Below are 24,206 nucleotides of genomic sequence, written 5' to 3'. Positions count from 1 at the left end.
AAAGACATAGCTCACATAAGTATAATTTTAGCAAAACACTTATAAGAGCCAAAATAAATTAATATAGGAGTTCCTCATGGTAGCATGTAAGGACTAATGCTGTTCGTGATATACACCAATGACTTTCTCAGTATCGGTACTATTAGTCATGCAGAAAAACTCTGACAACAGCAATATTATAGTCACTGAGAAAACAAGAGAAGTCCTTGCAGAGAAAGCAAATGAAACTCACAATGAAGTTTACAGTTGGTCAATAACCAATAAGGAGACATTGAACATAAACAAAACTAATACCAGGAATTCCAGTTTGATAAGAAATAATGACAATGTTAAATTAAACGTAGATGGTGCCTCTACATAAACAAATGCAAAATTTGTAGCAATGAATATTGACCTTCAGTTGAAATAGTGTGAACACACAAACATACTTGCAAGCACAATGTTATTCCCTTAGACTCCTATCATCAGTGTTTAATGGACAGTGCCATTTAGTTACACACTGTGCTATATTAAGAAAAGTTATTAAAAAATCCAGAAGTATGTGTATCATGTCTGAAATCAGCAACTCTGATAATAAAATTAAAACAATTTGGAATATTATTAAAAGAGAAACAGGCCAACCAAGAGCACAGGAAGACAGTATTACCATCAAATTGAATGAAAACTTTATGAACAAAAAGTCAGAAGCTGAAAATATTTTTAATAATCATTTTCTAAATGTTGTGGATATAGTAGGATCCAGGTGTTCATTAGAGGATGCTAGGCTGTTAATGGAAGAGGCCATACCTATGCAATTTGAAACAATTGAAATCTCACTCACTTCTCCCTCTGAAACTAGGACAATAATAAACTTGCTTAAAAACAAAAACTCACATGGAATTGATGGCATTTCCAGCGAAATACTGAAAGCTTGTTCTCAACAGATAAGTAAGATTCTAAGCCACCTGTGTAATAGCTCTCCGGAACAGGGCATTTTCCCTGATCAACTGAAATATGCTATTGTTTTCAGCAACTGCCTACACACTTAAAAATGCACACACACACACACACACACACACACACACACACATACACACACACACACACACACACACACACACACACACACACACACACACACACACACACACAAACACCTAATATTTACCATAAATATTGACAGCTACCAAGAGTACAAGAGATTGACCTCATTCACAGATAATTCATCACACCAACAGCTTGTACCCCTTGTCAGCCCTCTCTCTCTCTCTCTCTCTCTCTCTCTCTCTCTCTCTCTCTCTCTCTACCTCTCCTTCTGCCTCCAGCCCCTCACTTCACATCTGTTTATTAATCCCAATCAAAGAGTGTAATGTATGTATGACTTTACTGTTGTAGCCAATATGATCATTGTAATTTAAGTCTGTAACATTTCACCTAATTGTTATCAACAAGTATGAAGTTTAAGCCATTTTAACATTTCACCTGATTGTATAAACAAGTACGAATGTTTGGCGGTTTTAGCTTGTCAGAATTGGATTTATATACCACCTGAAGTACACACATATATTTGACACCTCAAAACAAACACCGCCAAATGCTTAAAGCAATTATTCTGTAATAATGTTGTTACGATGTATACTCTTTGCACTTGGCGATTATGTCTTCTCTTCTGCTATACGATCCTTACAGCCAGCTGATTCCTTATGCCATATTTGTTTACAAATGTGGCAGTATACATGTGATGTGTTACGACAGCAAAAGGAACCGGTGACCACTGAAGGTACTGTAGTTTACTTATTTAATGTTTACCATTAGATATCAGTTCAATCTTTTTGTCAAAAGTAATCCTAAACCATATTCTGAAATAGTGTCTTGTTTCTCCACTAGGCAGTGTCACAAGTTCCTCCAAAAATCGTAACACAACACACACATAAATATAATACTTACTAATGTAAATCCACCTGATGATAGAGGTTTAAACCTTCGAAACGCATCATGGAAATAAATAAAACGGTGTCTGGTAACAGTGAACTTGTTGTTTCATTTAATAAAAGAAATTTCTAAAACAAAGGTATTTAAAAAGGCAATTAAAAAGTACCTGTTAAGCAGTACATGCCATACATTGAAGGATTACGTAGATAACACAGTATAGCAGTTTCCTTAAAAAATTTAACAGATATAAATAACAATAACAATAATAATAATAATAATAATAATACCCAACATTCCTCATAACACTTTCTCACTATTTTTCCCTCCCTTTTTTCTTTTCTGAAAAAATTTACAACCATAGCTAAGTATAATACTAACATCTTACTCTCCTTCTGAGCTCAACATTTCACTCATTACATAGGGATGTTGACTCAGTTCATCAGGCTAGCAAATGATAAGTTGCAGTCCACAAAAAGGTCCTGGCATCAGCTGATGATATGTGTAGGGTTATGAAACAATGTGTGTATGGTACGTGTAGAGTGTGAAGCGACAAGGAGTGAGAAATGAATGAATAATGCAGTATTAGTCTTTTACATTATTAAATAACTGTGTAAAACAGCATAATACACTATGGATAAACCAAATTAGGCATCACAGTTTCAAATAGAGCGGCCTTGTATTCAGGAGGATGAAGATTGGAGCCTTCATCCACCCATCTTGATATATGTTTTCCATGGCTTCCCTAACTGACTACCCATCTTTGTCATACTACATCTGTAAGTATGTAAATGTCTATGAGAATTACTTCATTTTAATTATTCTTAAATTTTAATATCAAAACATGTCCAATATCCTTGGAAAAGTGATCTAAGTGAGAATAAAACTACTACTACTACTATTACTACTACTACTCTGTTACTGCTATCTCAGCTGCAATGTACTTCTGTTCTAGAATGTGTGTTAATGTACAGAGTGGCAATTATTGAACTTTATTAAATAAAATCATCATAGCTTCTGAACAGTTTGTGTTAGGATGTTCAAACATCATGGTTGGCCATGGGGCATGATGCGAATTAGTATGCACATGCATACCGTGCTCTAGCGACAAAGCCCATCTTCATTTGGATGGTTGCATCAATACGCAAAATTGGCATATTTGGTGGACTGAGAATCTGCATTTCATGATCGAGTGGTCTCTTTACCCTCAACAGTTGACTGTGTCGTGTACAATGTCTAGTCATGGAATAATCAGTGCAGTGTTCCTGAATGGCACAGGGACTACCAAATGTTACGTGAATGTTTTGGAAGATGATTTCATACTCATTTCCAAAAGTGTCCCTGTTTTCTACAAGATGTGTTCCATGCAAGATGGAGCTCGACACCACCAAAACAGGATAGTATTTGATTGTCCTGGTGGAGCACTTTGGGGACCGCATTATGGCTCTGAGATACCCAGAGGCCACTGGCATGGGCCTACATTGGCCACCATATTCTCCAGATCTGAACACTTGTAACTCTTTTTTGTGGTGTTATATTAGACACAAGGTGTACAGCAATAACCCCAAAACCATTGCTGAGCTGAAAACAGCCATTCAGGAGGTAATCGTCAGCATTGATGTTCTGACACTTCAGTGGGTCAGGCAGAATTTCACTATTTGTTTGCACCACATCATCGCCAATGATGGCATATTGAACATGTCATACCCTAAATCAGAATATCTGTAGTGATGTTTACATGTTGAATAAAGTGTGTGAACACTGTAGTTTGTAACTAATTTAGATTTCTTTCATATAGTTCAGTAACTGTCAGGCTGTATATGATACAGAGAATACACATGAGGAAACTAATTTGTCTTGTGTTAATTAATAATTCCTAATAACTGCATAACCTCACCATAATGCCTGTAACTGCATATTTTTGTTTCCATTACTGACTCAGCAATGATGTATGGTACAGTGTCATGTTACCTGAAGAGAAAGACTTTGTCCCTGGTGTTATAGCCACTCAAAAAGAGACAAAGAGGTTAAAGAAAGCACAATGTAAGGAAAGTTTTTATGGGATGCTAGACATCATACCCCATAAGCATGAATATTAATCAGCTTATGATCCAAAAAGTCTATAAGGTGAGTATTTTTAGTTAACCCTTAAGTGTGTGTGTCTATGTGCAAAGTGTGCCAACCATAAATAAAATTATATTGAACTGTTCCATAGTTGTTTCACAATTATGATCCCATAAATATTCCTTCATTACTGCTTCAGCTAACACAGTCATAAACTGTGTTGCAGTTTGTCACATAGAGGAAGGTGTAAGTAGATGAATGATGAACACTTACTTAACTTAACAAAGGTTTATTCAGCACTTGCACATACAAGAGCATGGAGCGAACTGCCTCTGGCCAGAACAAATATGGTATATATAAAGCTACAGAACATTCCAGTACAATGCTTTTTGCCATTTGTGGATGTACTCGAACCAAATACTTTACAAAAGGTCTGAACTTCATGAACTTTTAGTATGTTGTGTGGTAGGCTGTGTGTAGTGAAGAATCCAAGTTCTCAACCTCAGAAGTCCATCCTAAGTTGGGAAGAAGAGAAAAACTTCAAAATGCTGGCACTTTCTTGAGTATTTGGTTTACGTCTTATGCCTCCTGCATTGTATGACAAAAGCACTTACACCTTTCTTGTAGAATATTAAATTCCCACAATTTTCAGGGCTGAAAAGTCTTTTTACATCACATAATTTGCAAAATTGCACATTTTGGTATTAGCTGTCAGGATGAAAATTTCATCTACAACAGTAACTGTGCTGAGTATAAATGGACAAAGTTCAAGACTGTTGTACAATACACTTTAGAGAGGTATGTGGCAAGAAAAGTTGTTAGAGATGGAAAAAAACCTGCTGTGGTTCAACAGCCATGTTAGAAAACTGCTACAAAAGCAAAGAGAGAGAGCTTCACTGCAAATTTAAATTTAGCTAAAACATCACAAACAAACAAACAAAACAAAAGTGAAGCCATAATTAGCATAAAAAGAGGAACATATGAAGCATTATGAGGATTTTAAAGAAGAATTCTGCCTACTGACTTGACAGAATATCTTTAGATGCTTTGGTCTTGTGTTACATCAGTAAGAGGACCAAAGCCATCTGTTTAGACACTCTGTGACCATAATGGCAATGAAATGGAGTATGACACAGAAAAAGCAAAAATACTAAATATCATCTTCCAAAACTGTTTCACAACGGAAGATCCCACTGTGGCACCTCTTTTAAATCATTGCACAAATGACACAATGGATGATTTCAAAATATGTGACCATGTAATAGGAAAGCAACTGAAATCACTCAACAGAAGGAAAGCCACTGGACATAATACAATACTAATACGAATTTACTAGAGTATGTGAAAGAATTTGTCCTTCTTCTAGTAGTACTGTACCATAGATTTTGGGAGGCATAAAGTACTCCATACGATTGGAAAAAAAAGAACAGGTCATTCCCATTTTCAAGAAGGGTCATCGAACAGACACGCAGAACTATAAGCCTATACCTCTGATGTCAGTCAGCTGTACAACTTTGGAACACGACTTATACTCACATATTATGACATTAAAGGAGGCCAAAAATCTCCTCTGTAGGAAACAATATGTGTCCTGGAATCAATGATCATGTGAAACATAACTCACTTTGTTAACCCACAAAACCCAGAAATCAGTAGAAACAGCTGTCCAGATAGGTGCCCTGTTCCTTGACTTCCAGAAGGTATTTGAACAGATATGCGCTGTTGGCTAATGAATAAAATACAGGCATATGGAATATCAGATCCAGTGTGTAACAGGATTGGAGAGTTTCTCACAAACAGAAAACGAACTGTCATTATAAACAAAAATAAGGCTTTATATGTAAAGGTAACTTTGAATGTGCCACAGGGGAGTATTATAGGACCATTACTTTCCACTACAAAACATACATCAGAAGTTCCATAAGGCTTTTTGTGGATGATGCTGCTGTATGCAGAGGAGTTGTACGGTCAGAAAATCATAGTGACATGCAAGGAGACCACAGAGGAATGACACTTGATGCAGCAAGTGGCAATTGAGCCTAAACATAAAGAAATGTAACATATTGTGAAAACCCAATTGCATCACACAATTGTAGAAAAGTCACTGGAAGCAGTTACTTCCATAAAATACCTAGGTGCATGCATATGGAGTGATTTGAAGTGGGATGACCATATAAAAATAACTGTGAGCAAGGCAGGTACCAAACTGAGATTCATTGGATGAATCCTCAGTAAATGTAGTCCACCAAGAAAGCAAGCAGCTTTTAAAAACACTTATTTGACATGTACTTGGATTTTGCTTATCAAAATGGGATTTGTACCAGAATGACTGATACACCACATAGAAGAGATCCAAAGAAGAGCATTGTGTTTCATTAAACGATCATGTAGTAAAGAAAAAAGCATCACAAAGGTGATCAAACAACTACTATGGCAGACATTGCAAGAGAGGCATTATGAATCCAGTTGTCATTTATTGTTAAAAGTGCTATATCTTGTGAATAGATCATGTGAATAAAATCAGAGAAATTTGAGCTGACACTGAGGATAACTGGCAACTGTTCTTCCCAGCTATTCACAGCTGGAACAGGAAAGGGGGAAAGTACCAGTGGTACATAAAGTACCCTCCGAGATATTGCAAGGTGACGTGTGGAGTGGAGATATAGACAACTTGAATTTTACAACATTTTAAAAGCATAATTGTACATGTCCCCTAATGGTCAACATAATACTGCCAAGAAGCTGACACCCTCCCCGCCCCATCCCCCAAATCCTCCATCTGTCCCTATCAATGGGACAATTGTTTCTGTATTGATATGGAGTGTTGGGTGGCCAGGTGAGGTGGTGTCTTTGAGAACCTGAAGGAGTTGGTACCTTCCACCATCCCATCACCACCCCCCACTGTGCATGAGCTATTGTTGAAAAAAAGGATTTCTTCACACAGCATTATGGTCTTTCTGCTGTGATGTGGTTTCAGTACCTTGGCATGTGTACTTTAATGAACAATTTCATTAAAGTTGAGTATGTGTGCGATTGGAACCTGCATATAGAATGTGTAAAGGAAATGATACAATACTTCCATGCAGTAGGTCACTTGATCTATGCTAAGACTGCACTACTGTACTACCAGGACATAATAAGGAAGAAGGGCAACAAAGATACCTTGGAATTATACAAACTCATTACTGAAGGCTACTTCAATATACATCATTCTAAAAAATTCTGGTCCTTCATCTGATCAGACATGACCAGAAGCAGGTCCTAATGATGACAGTGAAGAGCTATAGAGGGCTATCTTATGGCTGCTCCATAAAGGATAGTGAATGTCTTGATGGACTTTGGGTATACTCTGTCTCCAATATTTCTGCAAACAAATAGAGATGTTCACTGAGGTATTTTCAGGAACATCTGAACAACATGTAGATATGCAACCAGGGTTTCCAGAACATACACAGTCCCTAGAGACTACGGGGGTAATGTAACTTAGCACAGGAACAAGTGATTACAAAACGGTGACCTGTTATTTACCACAAGAAATTGGCATCAACAGAATGAAGAAAATGATGTGAATATTTGGAAGATGTGAAGTTCAAACATAATAATAAGGTTGATACTTTATTCCAGGATCAATTTAAGAGCCAAGCTACATAAGTGATCACTTGGAGTGCCAAGCAGACAGGAGTGCTAGAGGCACCTTTATGGCAAAAAACAATATTTGTCGTAATTAGTGGTAAAATCAATCCATTTACACACAAACTAGATTGAAATTTATTTTTAAAGGTCTTACCAAGAGTGTGGAAATATTTTCTTAAACTGGCCCTGCTCTAACTTCATTCTGACGTGTCTAAAAATTCCAGATAGAGAAGTCCTTCCCCTTACTCTCTTCCAATGAGTCTGATGGCAACCTGAGAGAATTGTTGAGATTTGAAATGGCACCTTCTCCAATGTATGTGTTGACTGAGAACAGTATGCCCAAGGACGAAATGTGCGATAATTGCTGGTGGATACCTTTTACATACTGTTGTATATGACTCAACAGCTATGTTCAAATCAGTGTGCAAAAACACTGTGGATATAATATCACAGTAGTTTCTGATGGATATCCTAGTGACATCTGTTTCAAAGAACCAAAGTAGCATGCTTTACTGCACTAATCCATTACAGTGTCACAAGAATTATGTGTATCAGATGAAACTACCAAAAGCAAGCTCATTTCGATGGCTGAAATGGCTGCAAAGAGCATTGTGATTAAGCAGACAATAGATGATCCATAAGATGACATTGGTATCCTTATATTGCTGACAACACTAACCTCTTACAAAATTACATCTGTTTCCTGAAGAGTGGGTGGGATATTCTTTCAGTATTCTGTATGCATCGACATCATAAAAATTTAATCCTCTGGTTGTTCTTTCATTTCACACAGCAAGCAACTGTGGCACTACCTCAGTCCCCTTTGGGAAACTGAAGAAGAATGTTAGCACCCTTTACATGGAAAACACTTCCCTGTCTGACTTTTACCCCATCTGCATTTTCAAGCAGCCAGGTGTAACGGCACATCAAATTTCTGAAGCAGGGGAAAGTCTTCTTGTGACACTATAAGACTCAATTTGATTAGCCACATAGGGCTCAAGGCATTAACTTCTTTGGGTGAATCTGTATTGTGTTATATTTTACTTTTTCCATTAACAGTAGCTTTCATTTTTTAAATATAGTACACTTAACTGGTAAGAAATGAAATTATATAAGTAGAGGCAGAGGGGTGCTTTCGGGGTTACTAAATTTTGACATTTAGAAGCACCTACCATGAGAAACAAGAGTTTCTTGCCATTTTTATGCAGCCTTAGCAAAATGAACATCCTATTGAGAACAGGGTTAGAGAGAGGGAAGGGGATGTGGGTTCTCAATGGTAAGTATGGTTAGTGTTGATCATTAGAGGCACCTTCCATCATGTCATTATACTTTTAAAAATGTACAACAATCAAAATTACAAGGCTGAAACATGTCTCTCTGTCTATCTCTCTCTCCGTCTGTCTGTCTGTCTGTGTCTGACTCACTCTCACACACACACACACACACACACTTTTTCAAGAATTTTGTCATTCCTTTGAAGCTCTGTATCTTGGTATTTATGCAGTATCCATGCTCTATAACAAAGGGCTGAAGGCTTCTTGTCACAGGAAAAAAAATATGGAGAAAAAAGCAGCACAATTTGAGCATTTTTTCATGGCCCGCAAAAGTTAGCACAGGGTTCTTGAGGTCAAACACATTGATTCTATGCTAGACACAACCTACATACAGCATACTGAAAGTTCATAAAATCAAGACCTGCTGCAAAGTCCAGCGTATCTGCTGTCCTCACAGCTTATTTATATTAAAACATCACTTTCGGTAGCAGGTGAGGTCAGAATTTTCTATTAAAATTCTCAGTCATTGCATGACCTTGTTATGAAATCATGAGTCTGCAAATATCTCTCAGAGGCTATGGATCATAAAACATCTTTTACATCACAAAAGTATCTTAACAAGTAAAGATATCTGTACCAGGCTTTCTCCTGCTCGGTATCTCAAGAATTCTCAGGTAGTGACAAGTAGCAAAAATGTTTATGTGTCCCAGTTTGGAGTAAATGAAATATGCAAGAAATCGGCTCTCTCCAAAACTAAACTTGCTTCAAACTGTCAACATTCTGTCAGCCATTCTTAATTCTTAATGATTTTGTCAACTGAAGTGCCACATTTTTGAGTGGGTGCCACAGGTAATTTGTCAAGAGGAAGCATTGGGTTTGAGAGGTGAATCTTGACTTAATTCATATCAGCTGTCCAATGAAACAGTCAGCTCATATGACATAATTATGTCTATGTATTTTACACTTACAAGAGGGCCTGCTCCACAGTATTAAAACAAAGAAATTTTTATGTTAAATTTTGATCATACTGGCCACTAGGCTGCATCATAGATAGTCTGTGTTAAGTGTAGCTCCATTATGTGGTAATCTTAAGGTGTTCCATTTTACCACATTGGAGCCTAATGGGTCGGCAATCCAGCTAATACCTAGATCCTGAGGAAATGTGTTACAATTTACAATTTTATAATAAATTTACTAATCTACTTATCCTCTTTAGGCAGTATAGCAGCTTAACCTTCCATACTTCCTCTTTATGAATATGTATATGTCTAGCACAAATAAATTATACAAGGATTTGTAGGTATTACCATAAAGATACTGTTTTTCAGCATTTTTATTTTTCCCCAAAGTGGAAAAAAAAATTTCATAAGTCATGGGGGAATGGTAGGCTATTGATTTAACATCACTTGTCAGCAGGAAATACTAAATACTTTATTTATAGGTACAGTGTTTTATTGTGAAATATTTTTTTTCCTCGTGTTTACAAATTAGAGAATGAATCTCTCAAAACACTCAGGAACACAAAAGGCCTGTGTTACATGGCCTACAGAAGCATTTGGTCTCTTTCCTCACTATCTTTCCTATAGCTTTCCCTTGTTCCCAACAGACCTTGCAACTTTGAGGGGTTTCTTTCCTTTTCTGTTGGTGGCAGTTTCTCAGGAAAATGACATGCTGTGAGTCTGTTTGCACTTGCAGTTCCAGATGCTGAATGTGTGTCTCTATTTAGCTCCACTCATCATTGTTGAACCAATTGCTTTGCTGATTTATGGATAAAATCTGATAATGCACACTTTTTTGACATTTTGATATTGTGAATAATGGTGACATTCACCACTGCCCTCATAAAAATATGGAAGAAATTCTTTTTCCCCCATTTTACAGTCTCTCACTGGAAAGGATAGTAACTCATCAGCTGGTCTCCTCTGTCAACACCTGTTGTAGTCTAGTATAACGTCTGGCTTTACTGCCTCAACATATCCACTCCTGGTTTTTACTCTGACCTGTGAAGCAGTCATCTTATGCTGTGTTGACAACATGTGAACATCATGTTTGTCTTTCCATTTCAAGCAGAAAAGGTGTCCTTTGTGACAAAAAATCCTTTCTCCTTTCTTTAGTTATTGATTTATTAGGTCTCTAAGCAAACCTATCTTGTTCTTCATCACAGTTCCAACTTCCAATGCATTTATTTCCCATGGCTCTTCAAGGACTGCTGGACTTGTATAAAACCTGGTCATGTATACCACGTCATTTTCCCAAGTAAGAGGAACATAGCCTCAGGAGCAGGGATTTGACAGAATTTTCCCTCCAGTATAAACTTCAGCATTGCACATATAGCCTGTTTGAGCATCACTTATAACATTCAGTTTTATCCCATATTTCTCTGGTTTGTGTTTCATATGCACATGGAATGCAGTTCTTCCTCAAAAAGGACATAGTGCTTCATCCACAGTCAGATTTTGTGATGGATAAAACACTTTTCTGCATCTTTCTGTGAAAAGGTCCAAAACAGGTCTTATTTTATGCAGAGGACCATGGCCTGGTTGTTGTTAAGGTATCCATAGTGCGTTATTGTTAACATTCAGTATCCTTAATATGGCAAAAAATCTCTCACGTGACATTAGCTGAGAAGCAAATGATGAACCAAGCACAGGGTCTTCAGACCAATGTACCCCTATGTTTAGGTTTCTTTACAATACACATATGCAAAACAGTTGCAAAAAATTGATATACTTCATGTATCCTCACTGCTCTCCACTTCTACTATAAAGATTTTGGTTTAATTCTGTTCTGATGGTGAAGTTCGGAAATATTATCAGTAGCATATATATTTGTCTCTGACTTTAATTTTAGAAACATGCTGTGATCTAAAAATTGCAACAAACAGTCTAGTTCTGTTGATAATGTATGACCAGGAACCTGAATTCCACTCATTTCTTCAAACAGAGGTAATTCACGGAGTGCATCAAAATGACACTATTCATTATGAAGGGCAGGCTATTGAAATGAATGACAAACCTGACTAACAGAAACTTGTGTGTTAGCTTCTTCATACTCACTAACATCATTTCTATCAGCAACACAGATTTCACTCTCCAGCTCACATGAGTCATCGTTGTCTTCTGAAAAATCGCTAATGTCGCCCGAAAGATTGTCAATTTCATTGCCATTGTTTAAGAGTTCTTCAATATCTAAGTCTGACAAGTGATGTTTGTTATCCATATTCACTATTTATATGTTGTTACACATGGGAAGAATGCAGATAATATCACAACCCCGCACAAGATATAGAACAAAACAACCTTCAACAATATTCTGAGCATGCACACAGTTCACGTGACACTGGTACCATTCACGAGAGACTGGCACATGCTAGCCATCAACATTGCATTTACAACAAGCCAAACAATTATTCTCGCCATTTACAAATGTAAAACACATATTTAAATCACAAACAAATAAGTCAGAAGTAAAGAACATATGACATACGTCCATCAGATTTTATGGTTAAAACATAGTGAAAATATCTATAATGTCTTTCGGCTCCAATGTGTTAAGAAGCAACAGGAAATGAGAATAATTGTGTGGATGGTCAAGAGATCTGAGGGTGTATGACTGAGATGTCTAGCCCATGGAATTGCATATGTGATCTTTGGTGGAAGCATGCTATAAACACACTGGCTTTGTGTAGGGAAGCAAAGAATGATTCATCTTGAAAAATACTTGGGCAGATCCTATGTATTCATAAATGCTTGAGAGTTGCGTGAACCCTATAATAAAGTTGTAGTGGTACTTACAGTATATGAGGTACTTACAGTATATTCAAAATTTTTGGGACTGGTGCTGCCATCTGTTGAAAACCTTACCTTTGGACTAATGGTCACCATCACCCTCACCCTCGAAGATGTTCCCATCCACACATATACACCAGTCCCAGCACTTCTGCCACTGGTCAAATGTTTTCTGGAAGTCATGTTCTTTGAGGGGGCTTATCAGCACAAGCAATGCTTCTTGAATCCTCTCTAGAGTGTCTAATCATTGGCCTTTCAACTTGAGCTTCAGTTTTGGGAGTAGCGCGAAGTTGCAAGGTGCCAAATCTGGTGAGTATGGTGGGTGGGGTAAAACCGCCATGTTATTTTTGCCAAAAAGGTCCTGATGAGGAAGGATGTGTGACAGGGCACATAGTCGTGATGTAGCAGCCAGTTCCCTTGGCACCAAAGGTCGGGCCGTCATCACCACACACTTTCACAGTGTCACAAAACATCACAGTAGCATGCGGAATTCACTGTTTGGTTGGGTGGGATGAATTCTTTGTGCACAATTCCCTTGGTATCAAAGAAAAAGATGATCATACTCTTCACTTTGCTCTTCGCCTGTCTCGTATTTTTGGGTCTTCGAGAGTACGGGCTATTCCACTGGGACAATTGTCGCTTTGTCTCTGGGTCATAACCATAAATCCAGCTCTCGTCGCTGATTACAACATGTGACAAGAAGGTTGGATCATCAGATGCGGTCTGACGAAGGTCTGTTTCTGTTCGCAGATCCATCATAAAATTGCTACAGAGCAAACACAGAGTATTACAGAAATCACTGTGGACATGCAAAACTTCCTCCCAGTCGAATGTTACTCTGCACACTGACTCATAAGATATGCAGCTCTTGCCACCTAGCGGTGCAAAGATCTACTACTCCTACTATCCAGATGGCAGCATAAGTCCTGAAAATTTTGGATTGCACCTTATAAGGCTGTTCCAGAGAAAGAGCAGTATAATTAGTTCCTTTGATGTAGGAGGCATGGAAAATTGGCTGATCCACCATCAAGGCTTGCGACCTTAATGAATCGTGCAGATATTACAGCTATTTTCAGACCAAATTAAGCAGCTTATATATGATATGTATTTTTAGTGTAATTTTATGCAATAACTGAAAAGAACATTGTGGACATCTCTGGTGATTTTTGTGTGTAAGCATGTGTACTCATAACTTAATGTAACTTGTACCATTTCCATTCAGTTTCATTAATTTTCTATATTTCCTAATATAATTTTAATTTTTTTCACCAAATAGGTGAGTATATGCATTATTCAGGTACTTTTGACAAGAATTCTTTTTGATTGTTAAGTTAATATCTACCCCTTTTTCAAATTGTTGTCTGCCCTGCAGGTTTATCCAGCCTGCTCTGTTTTAAGCAGGATCTCAGCATTTTGCTTGCATGCTGTAATGGCACAAGTAGCTTCAGAGATCCTGTAGAATTTGTAACAGCATGAAAAAAAGCTGCTATTTAACTGATTATTACTCAAAAACACTTAACTGATTAGTACTCACAAACACTTCATACTTCATCATCCAAGTTCTCTTCATTTACTGTTCCCTTCACACGTGAATTACCAAAAGAATTTGCTGGTGTATTACTCTGAACTATATTAATGGCTGCAGGTAAATTGCAATTAAAGTCAAGAGAAAAAACAGTTTATTGCTTTGATACAATTACTCACTGTCAATAATATATTAATTATATTTTACATAAGGATATATTTAAGAGGCAGAAAGCTTTGGATTTGTTTTCAAACACATTACTTTTGCTTCAAAAATCAACTTATCCTTACCTTTTCAAATGAAGGATGTTTGATGACAATAAGGGCATGTTGAGCATTTGGAATTTCACTTATTCTTTTCCAGTCAATAATACCAGTGACAGTTTTCACATCTGCCTGCTTGTCCCACATTAGTGTTACCTCCGAGGACAAGGAATTGTTATCTGAACCATAGTGCCCAGTGACTGTGTAATTCCTTCGAGGATAAGCAAAATTAATTTCAAAGTGTTCTTCTTCCTTGTTGAGCTAAAACACAGTTAAAACAGATTTTAATGTGGTAACATACAACAGGAAATTGAGAGTAGATGAAATATACTCAATACTTACAGATGTTTTGTTGGTGAATGTAGTATCACAAGTGATCCATGCATCTGGTGTCAGGTGCAAAGAGGTTTTCTGCCAGAACTTAGAGTCAAGATATTGATAGTCTGTTTTAAGCTCCACTGTCCTGTTTGTATGTATTGCTGAAACATAATATAACTCCTTGACTATGGCAAAAATAGTATATAATCAAACGTAGGAAAAACTTGTATGAAGCAACACAAGTATGAGTTTATAAGGTCACTGAAATGAACAACAATAATAAGTTATTGGTTCATTAGTTAGTCCCACAATTTTACAATGATATTGCACATGCCATATCAACACAACAATTAAACACCGATAAAATTTAAGAATAAAACATAAATATTTTAAAAAAACATAAATGAAGATACACAATTTCTTATATATCTAACGACACTAGCGTTTATAAATGGTATCATATGAATTTTTCTGGATAAGAATATGAAAAAAATATAGCTGATAATTCCAAAATGAATACCTCACTAGTCATTCACATTTCATCACATACTGCACACACTACACATCACTGCATTTTGGTCCAAACTCTTTCAGTTACCCATTAGAGACAAGTTGATACCCCTGCCTTCCACCAGAGTCTCCCTGTTTTATTTGGCTGTCTGAAAATCTGAGTTTCCACTACTCCATTCTGAGCACAGGAAGGCAAAACGAAATTAGCATGATCCATCACAGATTCAAGGCATAACAGTAGCTTGCATTAATTAGTGAATCATGATCCAGTCTCCACTGGTGACACATCAGGAGAGTAGCAAGTTACTTCTTCACCTTTTTTGTGTGTTTTCATATTTTAAATCTAGAATTACTTGTGTGTTTTTGTATATAAGAAGTGTAGACTCCCATTTTAGTAACTGTAAAGTGTAGATCTGTGCATTCTGTGGTACAGTTGTCACTTGTTTGTTTCAAATGGCCAGCGACCATTGGTCACAACTCAGTCGGGCTCCAGCCCCTGTTGCTGACACACCAAAAGCGTAGCAAGTTACATGTTTAGCTTTTTCTGTGAGCTTCCATAATTTAATTTTTTATTTTCTTGCAAAATTCTGTATTTGAGAAGTTTCGCCTTGAATTTTAGCAACTCTAAAGTGTAGATTTGTGCATTTCTTTTGAATGGCCGGCTTTACAGCTCAGCTAGGTGCCAGTCTCCATTGGTGACACACCAAGAGAGTAGCAAGTTAAATCTATAGCTTTCTCTGTGTGCTTTCACAGTTAATTCTTAAGTTAGTAGTACTAGGATGGACAGTATATCTCCATGTTGTGTGTGGGTGCATGAAGTGCTGGCCACAGTTCATGAACAGCTGAAGATGCAATTGGCCATGGGCAGTCATCTTCAAGCTGCTGTCTGAGGGTGTAAAGTGAACAGAATCTGGTACATCACATGGTACATCTTGGGTACCACTTATTTTGACCACAGGACCTGCTGCTGAGGCACATTGCAGTGTAACCAAGATGGTCATCTGTACTTTGCTCTTAACCCACCAACTCAAGAATGCAATAATTGAGACAATATTCCATACACACGAAAAGTCTCATTGCATGTAGTCAGAAAACATAAATCCAGGAATGTAAAAACATTTTGTGTGTTCAACACTGTTGGGCACTTTCTGCCCAATGGGAAAGACAGTACTCCAGCCCTGGATAAGAGTGTAATATGGAAAACTACTTGTAACTGTGGCAGTAATACAGTTATTTTATATTTATAGTAATTAATACCAAATTACAAGTGCAACAACATCAGTGTAAATAATAATATAAACATAATATAAGATGACAATAACATTGATAATATTTGGTAAAGCAGGTTTAAAATTAAGTGGTAGGACAGAAACAGTGATCAAGAAGGAATAGTTTCAACTTTACTTAAAATATGTATAACATTGATATTTATTTTAGATAAGAAAGCATGTGGCAGTATAACAACTCCCATATTATATGCCATCTTGTCAATTTTTGAGTACTTATTACACTTAGCTGCTAGTTAAATATCTACCTAATTCCTTATGACTGAAAATCATAGATATCTTTGAAGAATTTTCTTCTTTCAAGATGATCCTTTCTGTGAAGTCTAGTTTTTCGTGTTGTTGTTCTGTGGTCTTCAGTCTGAAGACTGGTTTCATGCTAATCTATACTGTGCAAGCCTATTAATCTCCACATAACTGCTACAACCTACAAATCATTTGAAAAAGCTTACTGTAGTCTCTATAACTCTCTTTTTCCTTCGATCTTCACTCTATTATCAAATTTCAATGGATGTGTCATATGAACTGATCCCTTCTTTTTCTTACTTTTCTTCTTTCATCAATCCAGTTCAATACCTCCTTATAAGGTATATGATTTTACCATCTAATCTTCACCACATTTCTCAAACTTCTATTCGCTTCTTGTCTGAACTGAGTAGCATCCATGTGCTGCTTCTGTAAGAGGCTACTATTCAGTCAAACACCTTCAGAAAATTCTTTCTAATGCTTAACTTTATATCTGATTTTAACAAATTTCTCTTTTTCAGAAATTATTTTCTTGATATTGCTAGTCGGCCTTTTACATTTTCTGTGATTCTTCCACCATCAGTGATTTTGCTGCTCAAATAGCAAAATTCATTAATTACTTTTACTGTCTAATTACCTCAGGATTCCTTGATTTAATGTAATTTACTTTTGTTGCTTCCATCATATGAACTCTTTTTAAACTTTAATTACCTTTCCAGATTTCTCCTGTGTTTCCTTTACCACTTGATGAATGTAAAGACTGAGTAATATCAGGGATAAGCTACAGCCCTGTCCCATTCCCTTTTCAACTTCTGTGTCCTTTTCATGTCCTTGTACTCTTATAACTGCAGTCTGGTTCATCTACGAGTTTTAGACAATGTTTTATACATGTGTTTTATCACTGTTACCTTCAGAATTTTAAAGTGTGTCTTTCAGTCAACACTGTTAAAAGCTCTCTAATTTTGAAAATGCTATAAATGTAGGTTTGCCTTTCTTCAACCTACCTTCTAGGCTATGTGATAGACAGTATTGCATCACATGAGCCTACATTTATCTGGAACACAGATCTATCTTCTCCAAGGTTGGCTCCTGCCATCTTTCCAGTCTGCTGTATATAATTTGTGTCAAAACTGCAATGACTTATTAGTATTCACACCTGTCAGTAGCTGCCCTCTTTGGAGTTGGAATTATTACATTCTTCTTGAATTAAGAAGGTATTTTGCCTGTTTCATATAAACTGTGTACAAAGTGAAATAGTTTTGCTATTACATGTTCTCCTATGGAGCTCAGTAATACTGAGTTAATGGCTACTCCAGATGCCTTGCTTTGACTTTTTTCTTTCAGTGTTCTGTTAAATTTTTCTCACAGTATCATATCTCACTTCATTTTCATTTACTTCCTCTTCCCATTTTATAATCTTACGTTGAAGTTTTTTTTATTATAAAACAAGGTAGGTGCAATATTTTCAGATTTCAAATAACAATCTTAAGGACTCCTTGAACTCCTTACTTTATCACTATGAAAATCTTTTTGTATATTCTAAAAGTTTTTTTGCACACGATGGGGTTCCTCTTAAAAACAGTTATATATATATGGTACAGTGTCATACTGAATATCACCTTGTATTTTGAGTAAGGGTCCTTACAGCATTTCTAAGAGTATTCAGTTTTTTATGTAGATTTCAGAGTTGCTTCTCCCATTTCAAGTACTCCTAAATACATATGCCTAAAAATTTTGTATCAATCTCATTTGAGCTAGACTTGCTCATTAAGATAAAGACAGACTTTGCAGAGTGGAAATATTGTGTGGCGTGGTAGTTCAGCAGCAGAGTTTTCTCACCAGAATTTGTGATGAGACAATTAGTTCTGAACCATTGCAATTACCTTTGTATTACCAATGGCCCAGTTTCCCACTGATTTTCCTCACTGTGTGTTATAAATAAAATATCTTTGTCACCTGCAAAGAGTATTGTGTTTCCATCAGTTTTTACTTTCTACGAAATCATTTACATAGAGCAGAAATAGGACATGTTCCCAAAATAATCCTTGAGGGACTCCATACATGATCATTCCACATTACTTCAACAACTAGTAATCTTTGTTTTACTCTGCCTTTATACTTTATTTCTGTAGTCTGTTGATGATCACTGAAGTATGATATGACAATCAACAACATTGAAGGCTTTATAAAGTCAACAAATACACTAAGTACATGTTCTTTATTAATCACTGCTGTTAATATTTCATTTAACAATTGAATTCTTGCTTTCATACTGACCACTTGTTACTAATAGAAATTAATTTCCACTTCGCGGTAAAGTATGTGCTGCAATGAAACTTCCATATGGGTGAAAAGTGTCTGCTGCACTATTTGGAACTTTGCTTTTCACAATGTAAGATTTTCATAATGTAAGAATGCATAATTTGTAGGTGGTAACATTTACTAAAATATTTTCAGGCTTCCAGCTACATAAAGTGGTTAAAATGGCACAAGCTTTCAGCCAACTACTCCTTGGCCACGCTGCTGATGGGCTGTTGGTATATCCTTATATACCCATGTTGTGATGTCAGTGATGCTCATGGTATCTCCATATATATGGACATACATTACCTTAGCATTAAATGCAGCCCATTCAATCACATGATCAGTGGATTGCACACCACATAAAGCTACAGACTGCTGTCTCCATCAACAGTTAGTTTTCTACTCACTATATAGTGGAGATGTTGAGTCATAGGTAGGCAGAACAAAAAGACTGTCAGACATGTAAGCTTTTGGTTGGCTGAAAAGGCCTTTGTCAGGATTAAATAAGACAGACACACACACACACACACACACACACACACACACACACACACACACACACACACACACTCATGCAAATGCAACTCATCCTAGCATGACTACAGTTTCTGGATACCAAAGCCAGCTAGAGACTGTGGTCGTGTGTGTGTGTGTGTGTGTGTGTGTGTGTGTGTGTGTGTGTGTGTGTGTGTGTGAGCTACATTTGTGTGAGTGTGTGTATGCATGTATTTTGTCTAAGTCCAATGAAGCCTTTTTGGCAGGCAATTCATTGGTCTGACAGTCTTTTTGTTGTGCACATCTCTGATTCAGCATCTCCACTCTATGATTAGTAGCAAACTATCCTTCCCATAATATTTTATGTATATTGACTGAAGTGGTGAGTGAAAATTTGTACCGAGAGTGAGAATCAAACGTGGGTCTCTTGCTTACTAGGCATGTGTGCTAGCCACTAAACCACCTTGACACATCAGTTCACACAACTCCATGGATTACCCTGGTACACCTTCCTCACTCCCGCACCAGTCTACTTTAAATTCCCCCTTACACACCAAGAGTATTGCTGAGACTCTCCATGATCTGGAATATCATTTCAGCATCAAATGTAAATGTGGATTCAGCCTGAAACCCAGGTGCAGGTACTTATCCAAATGAAATGACGCAATTTCAGAGACTTTACTGGTCTCATACAGATATGATTTTATGTATATTGGCTGAAGTGGCATGTGAAAATTTGTACCAAGGCTGGGAATTGAATCCATGTCTCCTGCCCACAAGGCAGGTGTGCTAGCGACAAAGCCACCTCGGCTCAGTGGTTCGCACAACTGCACGGATTACCCTGGCATGTCTTCCTCCTCAATCCAAATTCTCACTGCCACCCCAGTCTACTTTAAATTCCCCATACACATGAACAGACACCAGTAAAGTCTCTTAAATTGTGACATTTCATTTGCACAAGCACCTGCAGCTGGATTTCACACTGGATCCCCACTTTCTTTTGATGTTGAGGTGGTTTTTTCAGAACCTGGAGAGCCTTGGCAATTCTGTTTGTGTGCAAGGGGGAACTTAAAGTAGCCTGAGGTGGCAGTGAGAATTTTGACTGTGGGGGAAGCCATGCCAGGGTAATCCCTGCTGTTGTGCAAACCATTGTGCCAAGGTGCCTTAGTGGTTAGCACACCTGCCTAGAGCAAGCAGCAGACCAGGTTCAATTCCTGACCTTGGTACAAATTTTCTCTCTCCACTTCAGTCTATATACACAAAATCATAGCTGTATGAGACCAGTAATGTCTCTGAAAGTGTGTCACTCCTTTTCATAATATTATCATTATTCCATCCTGAATTTTCCATTGCCTCTATTAATGGTATTGTTGCTAATTACACTGTCCTTAAAGCCATTAGTTTGAGGTATGATAGACATGTCAAGAATGGTCATTTGGTGACCATTTTCCAGAGCATGCTCAGGTGTAGCAGATTTTTTTTAAGTACACTAGGTGATAACACCTCACACTCGTTTTTGCATCCCTATGCAGTGTGCACTATTTGGGTAATGTAAGGATTTCTTGCACTCACAGGGTATTTAGCAACTTGAGTTGTTGTGAGACCTGTTGCATCTTTTACTGGTCTTAGTAATTGGAGGATTGTTGATGGAGGCCCTAAGATCAATTTGGTGTTGTGTCTCTTTAAAAGGTGGCTTATCTTACACGGTCAACAGCTGTGATATGGTGGATACACTGGTTCCCATCAGATCATCAGTGTTAAGCACCACTGGGCATGGTTAGCACATGGATGGGTGACCATCTGTGGTGCCATCCACTGTTGACCTATTGGGGTGCACTGAGCCTTGTGAAGCTAATTGAGGAGTTACTTTACCCTAGTAGCAGCTCTAGTTCATGAAAATTGACAATGGTGGGAGAGTGGTGTGCTGAACCTACACACCTAAATATCCACACCCAAAGATGCCAGTTGGCTGAGGCTGACATGACAGTCAGTGCTTCTTGGCCTTCCGAGTTCTGTGCAGGTGGAGGAGTTTACCTTTTATAAGACATGGAGCCACAGAAGAGCTCATAGTGGTTCTTACTGTAATTTATACTTGAGATCACTTAATTTATTTGGTGATAATTATAATAATAGTTTCTGAAGACATAGTCTAAGTATATTATCTCACGCATAAGGCTATCAGCAGACAATGACACTGAGGAATAGTAAAGCATCTTCTCTTCCTATTTCCATAGAGAGCTGGATGTTACTTTTACTGTTGTTGAGATTTTCCATGAACTTATCAAGTTAGGGATAGATGGTGAAAGTGTCATCAACATATCAAAAGAAACAACTCAGCTTCAATGACGCCATGTATTAAGTGATGTCCTCAAACTTCTCTGTAAGTAAATGCATTGGTTATCTTCACATCAATGAGTACAGAAAAGCAATGCACACCAATCGGTACTTGTTCACCTTGACTCATCATCATTTGATAGAGAAGAACAGTGTCATACAAAATTCAGTACATAGTTCAAAAAAAATATCAATGCTAATAACCTAACCCATGAGATGAGACACTTACACCATGTCTTCAGAAACAACAACACTGAACACCACATGATCTCAAGTATGAAATGCAATAAGAAAAACTGATGAAGAGACTTTCTGAGCTGTGGCCCAGTCTTGGGTGATATAAGCTTCATTCTGAAGAGAGAAAATTAAATTCACCTTCATACCTTGTCAACAATCCACCAATTACTAAGATTAGTACAAGATGAAGTAGGTCTCACGCTGCCTGGAGTTTAACACCCTGTGAATCAGGCAAAGTGCACTTTAGAACAATGCAAGAAGGAGGGTTAGAGATTCTATCACATATGACACCATAAAAAATACGCTCTAGCTGAACATTCTCTGGAAAACAGTCACTGGATCACATTTCTTGAAGGAAGTCATTTTCCTTCAATAAATTCACCGCAGTTGTGAACCTGTACATACAAGGTATGACTCAAGGTTGGCAACACTTCACTTGTTGTTCACAGCATTTTGGGACATTATAATTAATGAGGCCATTACAATAAAAATCACAGACAACAGTCGTAATAGCAACAGGAGACTGCAATTTAGCATAGTGTATAATTCAGTAACTGCAAGGTTGAAATGGACCCATCAAATGCAAATGCTACATATACCCATACACAGTGATACCATGCATGCTAGTGATATTGCAGCTCGCAGCTAGAATGTATTAAGGCATGCCAGAAACCTATCAGCCACTGTTCCACTTGACAATGGCCAACACATATGTGATGGTAAGCTCATGGATCTTCAGCTACTTGAAATGGCTGAATTCCTGAGAATATTTAACTGTATGTGCTTCACAGACAATACTCTACTGGTAAAGATCTGCATATGAGCTGCAGTTTAATTCATAATTTTAACCAATTACGAACTTTCATTCAGATCACATTGCTCACTCACTACATTGCATCAAAATGGTTCAAATGGCTCTGAGCACTTTGGGACTTAACATCTGAGGTCATCAGTCCCCTAGAACTTAGAACTACTTTAACCTAACTAACCTAAGGACATCACACACATCCACGCCCGAGGCAGGATTCGAATCTGCGACCGTAGTGGTCACGCGGTTCCAGACTGTATTACCTAGAACCGCTTGGCCACATTGGCCGGCAGTAAAACACATTTCATCATTTCATTCTAGAAGATACAATGAAATAAATATTGATTGTAACTTGTTTGTTCACAAATGAAATTTATGTCATAAATATTATAAATTACTTTTCCCTAATTGGTTCAAAATAATTTTCCTAAAACTATTTTTAAATAGATTCCTCACAAAATAACCACTATCAAAAGTGACTCACTTCTATCTCCAAAATCAAACAACTTACCACATGTACAGGTATGAAATGAACATTTAGATACAAATGTGTCGATAGGGAACATTTGTTGTGAACAAGCTTTTTTTTTGTTTTGTTTGGTTGGTATGACATCTGTCAAAGAAATTTAGTATTCATCAAGCCATGGAACAAACAACATCATATGTTTTCATCGTTTTAACAATGTCGAATTTTGTATCAGAAAGTGATGATTTGTGGGAAGCATTAATTTTTTGTTTTCATTTGAAAAAAAGTGCAGCAGAGTTGCATTGAATGCTTGTTGAGGCATATGGTGATGATGTTCTATCAGAAGTAACATGGAAAAAATGGTTTCAATGGTTCAGAAATAATGATTTTGATGTAAGAAATGAAGAACCTGGAAGGCCAACAAAAAGTTCGAAGATGCCGAATTGCAAGCAATATTGGAAGAAGATGATACTTTGAGTTAGAAGCAAATGGTAGTAATGCTAAACGTTGCACAACAAACAATTTCTGACAGTTTGAATGCTATGGGAAAGATCCAAAAGTGTGGGAAATGGGTGCCACATGAACTGAATGAAAGACAGATGGAAAACCGAAAAACCATGTCAAATTTTGCTTGAAAGACATGAAAGAAAATCAATTTTGCATTAAATTGTTACTGGTGATGAAAAATGGATTTATTTTAAGAATACTAAATGGGAAAAATCATGGGTTAATCCGTGACAACCATCAACA

General features: G+C 37.2%; 1 protein-coding gene across 1 annotated transcript in view; it reads right to left on the bottom strand.

Annotated features, from left to right (window-relative positions):
* Window positions 1-24,206, bottom strand: part of LOC126299332 (uncharacterized) — a 793,355-nt gene that overhangs the window by 236,118 nt on the left and 533,031 nt on the right. Inside the window, exons 49-50 of the mRNA XM_049991162.1 lie at window positions 14,798-14,934; window positions 14,483-14,716 (exon numbers count right to left, since the gene is read on the bottom strand). Of these exons, the coding sequence (XP_049847119.1) occupies window positions 14,483-14,716; window positions 14,798-14,934 (371 nt within the window). The remainder of the gene's footprint in view (window positions 1-14,482; window positions 14,717-14,797; window positions 14,935-24,206) is intronic.

This window comes from Schistocerca gregaria, chromosome X (genome assembly GCF_023897955.1).
Source record: "Schistocerca gregaria isolate iqSchGreg1 chromosome X, iqSchGreg1.2, whole genome shotgun sequence".
Lineage (NCBI taxonomy): Eukaryota > Metazoa > Arthropoda > Insecta > Orthoptera > Acrididae > Schistocerca > Schistocerca gregaria.
This window is presented reverse-complemented; position numbering and strand designations above follow the sequence as displayed.